Source organism: Mus musculus, chromosome 1 (genome assembly GCF_000001635.26).
Source record: "Mus musculus strain C57BL/6J chromosome 1, GRCm38.p6 C57BL/6J".
Taxonomy (NCBI): domain Eukaryota; kingdom Metazoa; phylum Chordata; class Mammalia; order Rodentia; family Muridae; genus Mus; species Mus musculus.
In genome coordinates, this window is record NC_000067.6 from 119,972,293 (window position 1) to 119,987,103 (window position 14,811).

At 44.9% G+C, this 14,811-nt stretch overlaps 1 protein-coding gene and 1 pseudogene across 6 annotated transcripts in view; one reads left to right on the forward strand and one right to left on the reverse strand.

Moving 5' to 3' along the window:
- Positions 1 to 14,811, reverse strand: part of Cfap221 (cilia and flagella associated protein 221) — an 83,619-nt gene that overhangs the window by 48,953 nt on the left and 19,855 nt on the right. For 5 of the 6 annotated variants that reach the window (XR_001784074.2, XM_017319885.2, XM_017319882.2 and 2 more), the window contains 3 exons: positions 12,724 to 12,810; positions 12,438 to 12,536; positions 9,422 to 9,522 (listed from right to left, as the gene is read on the reverse strand). Coding sequence is in view for 5 of the 6 variants with exons in the window: in XM_017319885.2 (XP_017175374.1) it covers positions 9,422 to 9,522; positions 12,438 to 12,536; positions 12,724 to 12,810 (287 nt within the window). In the remaining variant the exon portion in view is untranslated. Of the gene's footprint in view, positions 1 to 9,421; positions 9,523 to 12,437; positions 12,592 to 12,723; positions 12,811 to 14,811 lie in introns of all 6 variants that reach the window. The other variant, XM_017319886.1, reaches the window with a different exon arrangement.
- Positions 14,505 to 14,811, forward strand: part of Gm17973 (predicted gene, 17973) — a 518-nt pseudogene continuing 211 nt past the window's right edge.

Sequence of the window (14,811 nt, forward strand, 5' to 3'; positions counted from 1 at the left end):
GTGAGTTATGAGCTGACCCATCTCTCAGTCTTTGTGAATACTTTCTCTAACAATGAAGGTCAGCAGGATTTAGTATGTGATGCTAGCTTGGCTGTTTAAGCATAAATACCAAACGAATGAGTCATTCCAAAAGTTTATAGACTGGATGACCCTATCATGAAAAAGGTTCTACCCTTAACTGCCCCAATACACATTCATTTGCTTGTGGAGCAGATCATAAATTCCCACCCCTTTACCCACCATGCAGACCAACTGAACATAAGTAGATGAAAGAAGAGCATGTTAGAGCTTAAAGCTGGGCTTTCTTTTGCTTTCTCCAGGATGTTTACGTCCAGAATTTTGGAGAAAGACGAAAGCATTAACTCAAGTCTCCAGGTGCCAGTCCTCCTTGATGGCTATCTGAAGTTGGCACCTGAAGCTCTCAGGTCTGTGCATTATTGTCCAGAGGGGTCCCTAGAGTTTGGAGTAGGAATGTTTTCTTCTTTCACACTAAGATTCAGAAGAGGAGACTGGACCAAGGGGAACAATTAGATGTGTGTGCAATCAGAGCATCTTAAATCAAAGAAATTCTAACTACAAAGGAGGGGAGAATTGTTCATATAACAAAACCACAGGTTCTTGTTCAGAGACAGGGGTTGTGTATGCATGTGCTTGTGTATGTGTGTGTGTGTGTGTGTGTGTGCAGGTGCATGTGTGATTGTATACACGCATATGTACAGTTGTATACATGTGTAGCAGCTAGAGATCAACCCTAGATATTGCTCCTCACCCTCCTTGTTTGTTGAGACATGTTCTCTTCCTGACCTGGAGCTGATTAAGTAGGCTAGGCTGGTTGACCAGTGAGCCCCAGGGATCCTCCTGTCTCTACCTATGAAACACTGAGATTACAAGTGCACGTGGCTGTATTTGTTTCTTTTCTAGCTTAAAGTTCATGATAGTGGAGCAAAGGCACGCTGGCACAAACAACTGAGAACTCACACCTTGAAGTACAAGCAGGAGGCAGAGAGGGACACGCTGGGAATGATATCAGTTTTCTTCAAAGCCCACACCCAGTGACACACCTCCAACAAGGCCACGCCTCCTAGTGACAGACAGCTTCTGGGGACTACCAAATCCCAAGCTCAGCTTTTCTGTGGCTTCTAGGGATTGAACCCCAGGTCCTCCTACCTGTGAGGCAAGCAGTTTACAAGTGAGCAATCTCTTCTGCCATGATCATTTCTCTCATCCAAATACTGATTTAGAGATGGAAGCTAACTGCTGTCCCAGAGATGCAGGTAGAAGCTGAAATAAAGAAACGTCTCCCCAAAGTAAAGTCATCCTTATTGGTGTAAGAAACAAATTATTATTGTCCACTTTGTATAAGAAAACCACTGTGCTGTACCAAATCAGTGTGCTGGCCTTTTTGCCCTCTTTCTATGTTGGTGTCTTTCTGCAGAATTGTATACTAAAAACTGTCTCTTTTCTTAAGTCTCTTGAATGTGCTGTTAACTTTGCCAACAGGAGAACACTTTAATAAGATACTACTGTTTCTTCAGCTCTACCTTGAGTCTGGGGCGTATAAACAGAATCCTTAGCATGGGGAAGAATGATTTTTTTTTTCTTGACAATGGGCCTCTGAAGCTCTTCGTGGAGATGGGTTTGTATCCTTCTACTGATGTGTTTGCTGTGACCTCTTGTAGCTGGTTCTCTGAGCCTCCCAGAAGGGCTCAGCGTCGGCAAAGAGCAAGCTGGGCTTGGCTGGTGTCTGTGTCATTGATCTTCCCTGTCAGCACTAGTTGGAGAATACACATTCCCATGCAACCCAGAGATTTTAAAAGTCAGGGGCTGAACAACACATTCTGACATTAGCCATTCCCACACCTAAAGCAAGCCATGAGGTTCAAAACCTCATTGTTGTGACAAGAGTAACCTAAAAAAAAAAAAAAAAAAAAGTTTCATTTTGGCTCTTGGTTTGAGGATACTGACCATCATGTCAGGGGAGGCATGGAGGTACAAAGCTTGAGGTGGCTGGTCACGTCATATCTGCCATCAAGATGAAGAGAGGGATCTGATGCTCAGCTCGACTTCTACCTTGTGTTCTGTCCAGGACCCCAGCCCATGGGAGGGTGCTGCCCATGTTCTGGGTGGGTTTTCCTCAGTTAATCCAATCTAGGAACGCCTTCACAGACAGGCCCAGGGTCCTGTTTCAACAGTGATTCTAAGCCATCTATCAGGCTGTCAAGACAAACCATAGCAAGGTAGCCACAACTTGGTTGTTAGTGGTTGCTTGGTGCAAGGAAGATGGAATGGTAGGAGACCATGGTCAGTGGCTTCTGCTAGCTACGTGGCACCAGAAAGACACATGATTTGGTTTTGAGACAGCGTCTGGTGTAGCCCAGGCTAGCCTTCAATTCACTATGCAGTTGAGGATGAGCTTAAATTTTCCTCTTCCTGCCTCTCTCCACCGAGTGCTGGGATTCCAGGTGTGTGTCATCACACCCAGCCAGAAAAACGGTGTTGCAGAACTGCAGAGAGAGATGACTTAACCAAAACCTTTTCAGAACCAGGAGAGTGGAACGGTACATATTTTCCATATCTAATACAATCGTGTTCTTTATCTTGATACATAGGAAGAATGAGATTGCATTGTGGTGACAATACTCTCAGAGATATCAAGGGACTATCTGATGCTGTGTGTGAGAAGTGCATGTCTGTGTTCCTGTGTATGCACATGTGTATGGAGTCCAGAGGTGTCTTCCTCCATCACTCTCTACCTTTTTTTCTGAAATAGTCTCTTACTGAGTCTGGAACTCCCGGATTTGGCTCAGTGGCTGCCAGCATGCTCCAGGGATCTTCCCACCTCCAGTTTCCTAGTGCATAGGTGCTCACCTGGCTTCCTCTGTGGGTGCTGACTTCCAAACTCAGATCCTCAGGTTAGTTCAGCAAACTCGTTCTCACTGAGCCACTCACCCAAATTCATGGCTGCCATATTTAACAAGCCAGTACAGTTGAGTTTATGGGATTGCAAATTATTAAGTGAGCCCACGGAGGACTACAGAACTGCAAGACCTTTGCCCCCAGCGACACTGTTTGACTTGGGGGATGTTGGACAGACGCAGGAATGCAACTTTCTTATTTACAGAGAATGTCAGGGTCCATTTTAGCAGATCTTAAGCCACCAAAGTTGTTTATGGCTATCTGGCAAGTATCCTTACAACATTTTATCTCAGCAAGGAAAACTTTACAACAGCCAGAACAAGCCACCAAAAAATGTAGATGATGAATGTGAACAAGCCCACTGTGTAACCCAGAGGAAGATGGATGGAGATGCTGTCCAGGCTTCAGAGAGGCTTTGGTCGGATCACAGTTGTTCCTCCCCACAGTAAGAAAGCACCCCTTAGCAAGAAGGCTGCATGAGCTACTTCAAATCCCCAACTTTTGACAATTTTGTCCAAATTCTTTTACGTACAAAGGGGAAAATAGAATCCTTTGAGTCCTCTGTCCTGCTTGGCTGTGGTTATCAGTTTGACACAGCCTAGAGTCACGTGAGAGGAAAAGCTTCAGTGGATCCTGTCTGGATCAAGTTGGCCTACTGGCATGGGGTGGAGAGACCGTTTTAATTGTTTGTAGATATAGGAGGGCCCAGCCCACTGTAGGTGGCGCCATCCCTAGGCAGATGGTCCTGAACCATATTAGAAAGCCAGGCAACTATAAGTTAAGCCTTTGAGCCAGCCAGCACCTGGCATCCTCCATGGTTCCTGCTGTACTTCTTGGCTCTGAGGTGAGTTCCTTATTTGGAGGTGATGTTGCATGGAACATCAAACATCCCTGCCTTCAAGTTCTTGTCTTGACTTCTTTCAGTGATGGATTATGATCTGGAGTCCCAAGCCAATGTAAAGCTTCCCCTGTCTAAGGTGATTTTGATCAGAGTATTTGTTACAGCAACAGAATACAACCAGAACCCTGCTGTCTGGTGGTTTAGGTCCTCCCATTGCCTTTTCACTTCTTCATATTGCAGAGTGGGTCTTCTTCGGTAGATGAAAATGGCTGACTTACTGCGGCATTTTAAGAAAACACATATACAGCACTGGGAAGCTGGCTCAGTTGGTAAAGTGCTTGCCTCCCAAAGTTTGAGGACCTGACTTTGATCCCAAAAGTCTGTATTAAAAAAGAAAAGAAAGACATTGGCCTTGTGAAGGCCTAGCTTGAGAATCTTAACTCTCTCTCTCTTCTGATTTAGTCTCTGATTATGATGCCCAGTGGGTTTGCCGTGGAGTAGGGCACACAGATTTATAAGGGGCACAGTGATGATCAATGCTGACTGCCAACCTCAGGGTGTATCTGTGAGAGTTTCTACTTAGGGTTAAGTGAGGAGGGAAGACCTACCCTGGATGTGGGCAGCACCATTCCAAGGCTCTGGGGTCCTGGAAAGTAAGCTAAGTGCTGGCCTTTGTCCTTTTGTGTCTCCTGACTGTGGTCATGTGTGAGCAGCTTTCCCCGCCATGACAGAGTGTACCCTCAGACTGTGAGCCAAGGTAAACCTTCCCTTTCTCCCTTTGCTGTCACAGTAGTGACATGACTGACAAAGGCCCCCGAGTCCTGTCTCTTTTACCTCCTTTAGGCTCTATCTGGAAGCTGAGGGATGCTGGCACCATGGTCTTAGCCTCCTGAACTAAGAGGTGACATTCTTCATAACTCACTGACATTTTATTATAGTAACAAAATGGGCTGAGATGGTCCTAACACATCAAGCATTGGAGAAATGACTGAAGGACTGACTGAATGAATGAATGAATGAATGCCGAATAAAGAACCCATCCAAATGATACACTGGATCACTAAGGTGGCCCAGGAGTCACTGGGGACACTTTCTCGGGACATGCCTATTCAAATCTATCATTCTAGCAGTGGATGGTTTAGATTGAAAGAAGCAAAGAAGGACCTGAGTGGTTAAAGGTTGCTAAAGAGACTGTAAAAGGCAGAAAATCTTGCGGAGGTACTGCCTGCTGCCAGGATGTCTGGAGGAGAAAAGTAGTGTGTTTATCTTCTAAGAGATTTTTAAAAATATATTATGCCATTATAAACAGTAACTCGATTAAGTAAATTGTTTAGCTGAATTTTTCATTCTGAATACAAATGAGACGCATTATGTGGAAAATAGCTTGGGGGAGGCCCTTAGGAGGTGGACATCTTTTTCAAGGGCTGGTGACTGATGTCCGCAGTGTGAGGCACACTGATTGCACAGCCTTCTTAGACCATCTTTTCCCCTTCAGCTCATAAGCCTTGCTTAGGACCTGAATGAGAGGTGGCTTACAGAGACAGACAGAACTAAGAATCAGGACTTTATGTTCCCAAACACACTGGTTTTGATAAAATACCCAATGTGGCCCACCTGGTTTGGATAAAATACCTGGCTTTGCCCACCTGTGGGAAGCAGCTATTAATCTCACAGGGGGCAGCGAGCTCACAGCTTAGATGCTTGCAGTCCTTCGAGAGACCAGTTTGTCTGAGAAGGAGATGGTGAGGACAGAAGGGTTTGAGAGGGAGAAGGAAGGAGAAAGTACAGGAGTTCTGTTAGAATGATTCTGGGAAACAGGGAATGGGAAGGAATGGGCCAAGAACTTAACAGTCCCGTGCTGGGCGATGGCTCAGGGGGGCTGTGCTTGTGCTTGGCCTGTGGAATGGCCCCTGGTCCCCTTCTGTGGTGTGATCTGGAAGGTTGTGGAGCTTTTAGGAGGTAGGGCCTTGCTGGAGGACGCAACTTGGGGTGGGCTTCTGGAGTTCATGCCTTGCCCCACTTACAGTTCTCCTGTGTATGGGTAAGGATGCCCAACCAGCTTCCTGCTTCTATGGTCACACCTTCCCTGCATGCTGTCTCATTTTCCCACCAAGAGGGGCTCTAGTCCTCTGATCCTCCCCGCCCCCCTTAGGTCTCCTTTGTTAGGGGATTTTATCCTAACAAAAGGGAAGGTGGCCAGGGGAAAACTTGACACCTAGGGTGGACAGATGAAGTTCTCAGGGACAGTAGGCATTTCCTACTGGTGCAGAGAGACCTTTGATATTTTTTACATTAAAATTTTATTTTATTATTCAATGGGCATATCTCATGTGTGCCTCCGTGACACGTGTGTGCAGGTCAGAAGGTAGCTTGTGGGAGGGGGCTCTCTCCTTTGACCATGTGGATTTCAGGAGCGGAACTCAGTTGTCTGGCTTGGAAGCAGGTATGTCTTACTGGCCCAGATTTCAATACTTTTCTTTTAGTCACCAGCTCTCTCTATGTAACCTGAGCTGAGTATTTCAAGCTTTAAACAACCAACACAGCCACTCTATATGGACAGTCAGCAGCCAAATAGCATCTCTGTTGACATCTCTAGGGCAGATGGCACTACACCTGCTGGTAGGCATTGAGTATCTGCTGAAAGAAGGAGATACATAGAGTTGGGAAGATGGGCCAGTTGGTAAAGTACCTGTCTTGTGAATTTGAGGACATAAGTCTGATTCCCAGAGCTCATTTAATAGAAAGCCAGGCATGGTGGTGTGTGCATGTGTAATCCCAGCACTGGGGAGGTGGAGACAGGCAGATCTTTGTTGGCTTACTGGCCAGGTAGTCTAGCCTACTTGGCAGGTTCCAGGTCAACGAGAGACCCTGTCTCAGCACCAGAGGAACAGTGTTTGAGGTTATCTTCTGGCACTCCTCCCCTCAACACACACACACACACACACACACACACACACACACACACAGGATGAGATATAAGCTGAACCACAATTGGCATAATTAGCCATTGCCTCAGAGGAAAGGGCAGAATCTGGTCTCACTTGCTTTCCTTTCTTCTAAAGGAGGACTGGTGAGGAGAATGTGAGCGTTGGGGGAACTCATGTGATCTAAGCTGGTCTAGTAGACACAGTCATGAGTTTTGGCCTAATTCTCCAGCCCCTCCTGTCACCATCTATTCCAGGATAGAATGGGACAGTGTTGTCTTGCTTGCCATGAGCAGGTCCTATCAGAAGGACATCTCAGGTAGCAGAAAGAGGACCATCACCAAGAGCCAGGCTGTCCCAACTGATTCTGGATCCAACCATAACTAGAGAGTCCCCCTTTCTTTCTTATCAGTACTTTGTTTGAATTGTTTGAATCACGTTGTTTTGTCTTTTGTTGCTGTAAATCCTGTCTAATTAAGGTGGAAGGATGAACTTTCATCCAGAAAAAACATACGCATATGCGTTTTCTCTTGTGGGGGTGTTTGTGTGGGTGTGAATGTCTTGTGTGCATGTGTGTGTACAGGTGTGCACTCCCCTGTGCTTCTGTGTGGAAACCAGACAAGAATTCCCAGTGGCTTCTTCTATCATTTGCCCCCTTATTCCCTTCAGATAGGATCTCTCACTGAGCCTTGAGTGTCCTAGTTTACTTCCCAACTGCTATGATAAATACCATGACCAAAAGCAACTTGGGAAGGAAAGGGTTTATTTCACCTAATAGCAGCGTGTTACAAAGGAAAGCCAAGGCAGGAACCTGGAGGCAGGAACTGAAACAGAGGCCATGGAGAAGTGCTGCTTCCTGGCTCACACCCCACAGCTTCTTCAACTTGCTTTCTTAGACAGTCCAGCACCATCTGCCCGGGGGTGGTAACTGATCATTGAGCTGGGCCCTCCCACATCAATCATTGATGATGATAATAATAATAATACCTCACACCGGGCGGTGGTGGTGCATGCCTTTAATCCCAGCACTTGGGAGACAGAGGCAGGCGGATTTCTGAGTTCGAGGCCAGTCTGGTCTACAAAGTGAATTCCAGGACAGCCAGGGCTATATAGAGAAACCCTGTCTCGAAAAACAAAACCAAAACCAAAAACAAACAACAACAACAACAACAACAACAAAAAACCTCACAGGCCTACCTACAAGCCAATCTAATGAAGGCATTTTCTTAACTGAAGGTATCTCTTTTCAGTTTGTATCAAGTTGACAAAAAACTTATCAGCACACTCAAACTTGTCATTTTTCTGCTAGACTGGATAGTCATAAAGACCCTGTGATCCTCCTTAGTCTACCAAGTCCAGTACTTGAGTTACTCATGCATGTGATCATGCTTTACCTGGAACGGTGTGACATGGTTCCCACCCCTGGAACAGAGCCAGCAGGGTGTGGGCCTCCATGAGTGGTGATAGTTATTATGGGCATAGGGGTTGTTTGTATGAATATATATATTTTACTTCATGTTCCTCCTTTGGGAAATATTCTCCCTGCCAAGGTTATTGGGGAATATTCTCCCTGACAAGGTTAATGACTTCATGATAATCAGAGACAGCACAGTCTAGGAGGCAAGGGTGTGTCTATATCTCAGCAAACTATAAATGCTGAGACCTTCAGGACATCCCTTAAGGCTGTAGGAAAAAACTCTGAAAACATGAGCTCAATATAATTTCTCTACTGTGTAAAATATAAGGATGCAATATGAATTGAGACTTTGCAGACCTAAAGGAACAAAGGCAGCTGCACTATGAGGCAGCTTATCAAAAAGATACTAAGGAAGGAGATAAAGAGATTTGGGGAGTGATGATCACAGGGCAAGCTCCCATCCAGCTAAGTTTATTGTTTGTGTTTACAAAGGCAGGCAGATTCCTGAGTTTAATGTCGACCCAGGGCAGAGGGAATTTAGGTCCAGGCCCAGGCATGGTAGGAATGGTAATTTTCAGGTGGGATTCTACCCAGCTAGCTTATTGTCTATGTTTAACAAAGGCAGGCAGATCTCTGAATTCCATTGCAAAGTTTAAAAAAAAAATGTGCATGCTTTCTCTTACTAAGAATCAAGGGCCTGGGCTCATGGGATGCTGATTCATGAAATAATCAAAAATAAACCTAGGGCAATGCCAGAATTGATATGTAAATGAAAGACTGGGTTTTTGATCTTCAAGAGATGAGCTATCCAGAGAGAGTTTTTAGAATTGCAAGAAAAGGCTGTCTTGAGAGCAGAACACACACACACACACACACACACACACACACACACACACAGAGAGATAGAGATAGATAGATAGAGAGAGAGAGAGAAAGAGAGAGAGAGAGAGAGATCTGGAAGGCTGTCTCAACATCAGCTTATAACCTACAATTTGACCTCAAGTCCTTTGTTTTGCTGCTCTCAGACACTCCTTCCTCAGAATCCCTTTTCAAGCTGAGGCTGGTCCTTGACAGCCTCACTTATGTGTTTCTTAATTTAAAAAAAAATTATTTGAGTGTATATGCACATGTCTGTCTGCAGAAGTGAAAAGAGGGTTCAGGATCCCCTGGAGCTGAACTTAAAGTTCAGCCACATGGTGTGGGTTCTAGGATGGAAACTCTGGTCCTCTGCCAGAGCAGCAAGTGTTCTCTACTGCTGTTCTCCAGTCCCCTGTTAGCTTTTCACATCCTGTGGTGTCTTACTGGTTCACTTTGGGAACTCACCTTTCTCCGAGGAAGACATCTGATAGATTTATAAACGTGGGGAAGTCCAGGTTATTCAAGACAGGGTAGGCATGAATGGGGACAAGCAAGGTGTCATCTCCCTGAAATTAGTATGGAGGAAAGTTAAATTTAGTGTTTGGAAAACTATCATTTTGAACTTTTTTTAATCATTCAAGAATTTCCTTAGGAAACCTTGGTGCTTTAAGTAAAACATTAGAACTACTGGGTTTCTTTTGTGAGTGTGTACCTGTGTGTGTGTGTGTGTGTGTGTGTGTGTGTGTGTGTACATGTGCACCCATGTCCATTTGCATGGGTGTGTACACACATATGGAAGCCAAAGGACAACTTTGGATATCATTGTTTAGGTACCAATCAATCACCTTTTTATTATGTAGATAAGGTCTCTCATGGAAGTTACCTCCTCCCCACAGCAATAAGATCCCAAGTACATATCAACATGGCCAGCATTTTTTAAAAAGTATGTCCTAGGAATCAAACTCAGATCTTCATGCTTGCATGGTGAGTACTTTACCAACTAAGCTAACTCTCAACCCCTAGGACATCGTATTTCTTAACGATGAACAAAGCAAGAAGGTGTTTAAGGGCTGGTGAGCTGGCTCAGTGGTTAAGAGCGTCAACTGCTCTTCCAAAGGTCCTGAGTTGAAATTCCAGCAACCACATGGTGGCTCACAACCATCCATAACGAAATCTGATGCTTTCTTCTGGAGTGTCTGAAGACACACTACAGTGTACTTACATATAATAAATAAGTAAAAAGATTTATTAAAAAAAAAAGAAGGTGTTTAAATCTATCTCACTGGAACAATGTTCGCTATTACCCATAGAAACTAAAGGTAATAATCCCCATGCTGCTCTATGTGCTTCCACCTGGGAGAGTTAGAAAGGAAGACCATGGGACCTTGAAAAGGGTCTTTGATCTCTCCAGGTTTGTATGATCCTCAACGACGTGGATGCAGTTATGCTTTCCCTTAAGGATATCTTTAAAAGTCAAAGCAGGCTACAGCCCTACAATGTAAACAGCACTGCACCAGTATGGTATATCTTGATTAGCTTTGTGACCATTCCCAGTGCAGGAAATGTGCTCTGTGGCTCTATATGTCGGCTTCTTGACTCTGTATGAGATCATAGAGCTGAATATGGGGTTACAAAACATTTGGTAATAGTAAGAGGTCCACATGCACGAGGACTAAAAAATTAATTTAAAATCAAATGTTGGTGAATCTGAGATGTTTCTAGTAATACTTGCCCATGGTTCATCTCCTGATGTTACTGCAGCCGTGGTTCTAAATACAGGGCATGTACACTTGCATCATGCAATGCCAGTCAACACTGTCTGAAACACCTTGGCTCAGATTCGAGACTACCGCATACTATTAATTTTAGAGTATAAATTGTACATATGAAATATTCTGCAGAGTATTTCTACAGAATCATAACATTTTGATTTTGGGAAATGGGGACTCCGTTTTTATTGTTTCCTCTCGGCAGTGAAGCTATTTTTTTTTTCTCGGTTACTCTTTGGCGTGTATCAAATGTAGCTTTGGATTGTATTCTGTTAGAATGTTCAGGGTTTTTGGTGTATTTGTTTGCTTGGTTTTTAGTTCTGTTGTGTGTGTGTGTATGTAGTGTTTGCACATGTGTTGTGTTTGCACATAGCTAGGGGAAAATGCGGAGTGCCTTGTTCTTCTGCCTTATTCCCTTGAGATAGGGTCTCTCTATGAATCTACAACTAGGCAGTCCCTGCAATCCTCCTGTCTCTGTCACAGCATGGTGCTAGGGATACAGGTACGCACATTCATGTCCAGGTTTTTCCATGGGTTCTGGGAACTTGAACTCAATGCTGTAACCATGAAACTGTCTCCCTAGCCATGTCTATACATGAAACTGTCCCCCTAGCCATGTCTCTACATGAAACTGTCCCCCTAGCCATGTCTCTACATGAAACTGTCCCCCTAGCCATGTCTCTACATGAAACTGTCCCCCTAGCCATGACTATACATGAAACTGTCCCCCTAGCCATGTCTATACATGAAACTGTCCCCCTAGCCATGTCTATATAGCCCAAAATGACCTTGAACTTGAGATCCTCTTCAGTGCTGAAATTTCAGCACTGAAGGCACAGGCCTTTTAAAAATGAAAACCAAAGGGAAGATCTCTTCACAGCCTTACTACACAAATGACAAGCAATAAGAGTATTATTTGAAAGAAAAAAGAAACTCATCTGCTGCAAATTTTGTAACCTCCCATTGAGTGAGGCTAACTTTGAGAATTCTGAACTTGGAAAGACTGTGCCTTTGTCAGAACGATGAGTGGAAGGGACTTTGGGGGCTGCTCCCTCAGGCTGGGGCTGAGGGTGAATGAAGAGACCTGGCATAGGCTCCTGAAAGCTCACCCGGCGGGCACTTCAGGATAGTAGGCTCCACCTCTCCAAAGACTGAAGAGTCCACCACAGTCGCCAGTGTTTATAACTACAGAATGGGGGCACTATTTATTTTCTAGCTCTGCACTTAAAGGAGCACATTAAGGTTATTTGACAAAGCTTTCACAGGGCCCCACCACCACAGGATAAATGGAAGTTTGGCATGGGCAGTGGGAGATTGCAGGATAGCGTCTTCCCAGGGCCCCTGTGGCCTAACCTCTTCTTAGATGGGATACAGGCACAGCCCTGAGCCTACAGCCTCATACACCACTGGGAAAGTGGTGAGGGGGTCACCCTAGCTCTTTCTTCTTTCTTTCAGGGTATGTGTTAAGTGTCAGACACAGCTACAGAGAGAGATCCACCAGGCAGGTAGATGGTCCTGAGCAGGATCACCATGCTCTAATATCTTTCTAGCCAGAGGGAAGGTACAGCTGGGGGCCACTTGGCTTCTTACAACACTGAGAACCCATAGGTCTGTCTAGTTGTCCTTTGTCTTCCTTCAGGATCAGGACACAGAGTTTTCCCCCCACCCCCCGCTCACCTCCCACCCCAGACAAAAAACTTCTAGAAACTCACCTTACAGTGAATGCGGATGCAGTCATAATAGTAGCGCCACTCATCTGGAGAAAATGTAATAGTGACCGTGAGTGACAAGCCTGGGATGAGCCGGTGCTCCTGGAAGGCAGGTAGGCTGTGTTGGGCCAGGCCCTGGACCTGACAGACAGCAGGACTGGGTGGGGGGGTTGGGGGGAATTGAGGTGGGGGTGAAGGCCACACACACTCCTGCCCTAGCAGGCCTAAGTCAGAAACCATAACCTATTCCACATCTCCCTCATCAGGGAAGGTGATCCAGGGACAATACCTTCTTTTCAAAGTTGATCTGAAAGTATTTGGTCTGTGGTGGTAAAATATGAAGGTGTGTGTCTTCATCAGAAATATTGGCGATATTCTGGGTGAGAGAAAGATGAGTAAGAATTTGACTTATTTACATATTTGTCTCTTCATTGTTTATACCTTATTATTTTACATTTTTCAAAAGACATGAAATATGGGCTAGGAGATGGCTCAGCCAATGATTGCTGGGCAGGATGAGGAACCAAGTTCTGATCCCCAGCAACCCACGGAAGAAGCAGGTTGTGCCTGCAAACCCTGATGCTGGGGAGGAGCCAGGAGAATCCCTGGGGCTCGCTGACCAGCAAGTATATAATAATGGGTTAGCTCTAGGCTCTGTGAGAGACTCTGTCTCAAAAAAAAATATGGTGGAGAGTGACTGCAGGATATACCCATGCCCTCTTCTGGCTTTCTTCTGTATACATACGGGTGCGTGCACTTACATACACATATGTGCACATATGCCTTATACACACACACACACACACACACACACACACAAAGAGAGAGACAGAGACAGAGACAGACAGAGAGAGAATAGCATTAGGCAAAATTAGCTTTTCCTTTCTTCTTAGAACATGTGTGTTATGGATGTTTATGTGTTTACATGTAATATGTTTAATATGCTCAATAGCACACAACTTAAAATATGACATATGATACTTTTAATCTAAAGTTCTAGATTATCAGTTGATTATCACAAATGACTTTTTTTTCCCTACACCGTGGAATTAGTCCTAACAAATGACTTTGTTAGGACTAGAGAGATGACTCAGCAGTCAAGAATGCTCTCAGCACGTAAAGAGGATCAGGATTTGATTCCCAGCACCCACAGCTGGTGGCTTACAACACCTGTAACTCCAATCCAGGGGATCTAAGGACACCCTCTCCTGGGGGCCACAGACACTAGCACTCACATGCATATACATATACCTCCTACTTCACCCCCACGCATAAGCTGGCTCATAACTATCTGTAACTGTAGCTCCAGGGGATACAAAGCCCTCTTCTGGCTTCTGAGGGAACTTACATACACGTGGCATTCATTCACTCAGACAACTCTCATATGGGATAAAATAAAGAAATGACCTTGTTTATTTTTGCTTACATCTTGCATCCAGGGCCAACTAATGACTATAGTAAGTAAGTGTGGTTCAAAAAACCCATAAGCAAAGCGTAACGATGCTCAGGCAGGGTGCGCCGTGGCGCGCTGGTGCGCCGTGGCGCGCTGTGCCTATCTTGTGCTGCTTAGGCCCTGCATCCCCAGGCCCTGAGGAGAAGACACTGCTACTTATGGTCCTAATTTTGTGAAGCAACATTTGGGGAAGGGTAGAGTTCTTAAAAACTGTATCAGGGAGTTGAACGGTATATTACAGAAATTCCAAGGGCACTGCCATTGTAAGTTAATGAGTTTTGTCTGGGCCTATAAATACACTGGGTGTCTTCTAGGAAAGTGATAGCTTATTTATTAATAAATATAATTTCTGAGACAAAAAAGAACTGTCCCTAAGGGGGACAAAAGAATACTAAGGGTCTTGGGTTTTGGAAAAAAAAAACCCACAAAGATCATTATTTAAATTTTCAAAGGAGACTGAAACACTAAGGTTAATATGCATGCAAACAGGTGCCTCAGAGCCTTCAGGTCTGCGTGGCCTCGGTGTTAATGAGCTGCACTGAGTCATTCCACTTGTGGGCAATTTGCATAGTTTCCTGTGCCAAAACCTAGGAATGTCCTTGTCATGTTGTGCAAGAATGAAGACCATTCTCAGCAACCAAACTACCCACATTCCGGAAAATGCCTACCTGACTCTGAGGGGATGCAATGACCGTGAACCCTTTGTAGGCACTACAATAACATCAATGTAGGGCTGAGTCTCCTCGAAAAGAAATGGAGGCTCCAGTTGAACAGGGTAGGAAACATACATACATGAGCTGGCTGCTACCTGAACCATCTGTAGCCAGGCCCAGATCAAGCCCAAGGCTGTTAGAACCAGCTTCCATTTCAAGCTCCACGTGAGCCCATGTCTGTGTCCACATCTCCAACAACACCGTGGTTCAG